Source organism: Limulus polyphemus, unplaced genomic scaffold (genome assembly GCF_000517525.1).
Source record: "Limulus polyphemus unplaced genomic scaffold, Limulus_polyphemus-2.1.2 Scaffold19781, whole genome shotgun sequence".
In the NCBI taxonomy this organism is placed as follows: Eukaryota; Metazoa; Arthropoda; class Merostomata; order Xiphosura; family Limulidae; genus Limulus; species Limulus polyphemus.
In genome coordinates this window covers 1-1,484 of record NW_013685391.1, presented here as the reverse complement: position 1 = coordinate 1,484, position 1,484 = coordinate 1, and the positions used below count along the sequence as shown (strand labels likewise).

The 1,484-nt window shown below is 42.6% G+C and overlaps 1 protein-coding gene across 1 annotated transcript; it reads right to left on the bottom strand.

Annotated features, from left to right (window-relative positions):
* Positions 1-40: 40 nt before the first annotated feature.
* Positions 41-1,478, bottom strand: LOC106477563 (trissin receptor-like; the record flags this gene model as incomplete). Its single annotated transcript, XM_022381107.1, has 1 exon — positions 41-1,478. A coding segment is annotated over one exon (1,212 nt), but the record flags the coding sequence as incomplete, so codon positions are not given.
* Positions 1,479-1,484: the final 6 nt, after the last annotated feature.

Here is a 1,484-nt window from a genome sequence, read left to right as displayed (position 1 = left end):
GACGTTTCATCTTTCACGTATTAATGATAAAACTCTGACACTAATATCCAAGTTTGATAACACGTTTCATCTTTCACGTATTAATGATAAAACACTGCACACACATTTTTGAATATTTTCTAAAATTACACAATGAAACATCTTATGAAATTGAGCAATGACAAACTGTTTCCTTACGTCTCTATTTTTCGTTACAGAATGTATCACTTTCTTTGTTTTGGTTTCCTTCCTCGATATTTTGATATTTAATAAACGCATGTTACTGTTCATATTTCTTGGGACCTATAGGTTGTATTTGGATTCCCACTGATATCAGAATGATATCTTCGAGTCCGTCTTCGAAACGTCATTCTTCTGTGCAAGCGGCACTGCAGTAGATCCATGATCGAATGCCGGAAGTTCTTGGAGAGAAAAGCGTACAGAATTGGGTTAAGACCCGAATTCAAGTAAAATATCAACGTCGTAACGATCGTGAAGACTGCCGAGGAAGAGCTTCCACCACGGTAGTTAGGAGACCAGTATTGCCAAAACTTTCTAGCGTGAAAAGGTAGGTTGCAAAGCGTAAATGTAAAGACGACAGCCACCAGTAAACGGATCACTCTGCGTCGAGCTTTTAGGACGGTCGTGTTAGCGTTGTGCTGCGATGTCCGACTTTTCTTCAGAATCAAAGTGCTCGTTTTGTGTCTCAAGTTTCGGGTGTCTTTATGTAAGACTACCGCAGTGTGGTCTACGTCAAGACGGCTTCTGTCCACATCTCTGAGTCCTGTTATTGTGAAGCTAGACGTTAGGTTGGAGCAGGATCTGTTCGTCACCGATTTTCCGAAGAAATTTCCACTCGAAGATGACCGGCGAACGTTCAAACTGGCTGCGGATGAGAACGCATTAGTGTCACTTCCCGACTCTGCGAGTGATGTCAATCGTATCTCGTTTGTCTGTTTCGGTATCCGGCTCTTCCAGAGACGGACACAGATAATGGAATAGACGACTGAGATGATCGTCAAAGGCAGGAGAAAACAGACGACAAAATTCACAATGTCGTACGTCTTGGAGTTGTACAAGGATCGCTTCATGTGACAAATGACAAAATGCGTACCCCTAAGCGGTACAGCCGAGGTTCCAAACATGAAAAGTCGAGGGGAACAGTATACAGCACTGACTGTCCACACTAAAGCCATGACGACTCGCAAGCGTCTTGTTGTGATGATGCGTTTCTTCCACATTGGGTGGACAATGGCTACATACCTTTCTAAACAAATGACTGTCAATATACCTATGGAAGCCGTGTAGCTCAGGCTTTGGACGAAATGGTACATTTTACACAAGAAGTTCCCAAGGGACCAACTTTCTGCCAGGTAGTTATACAAGTTTTGATATACACAAAACAAACCCACACAAAAGTCAGCTACGGCCAGGTTTGTGAGAAAGAAGTTTGTAATTGTGTGCATGCGGCGATGAAAAGCCACAACCAGAATTACTAACAGATT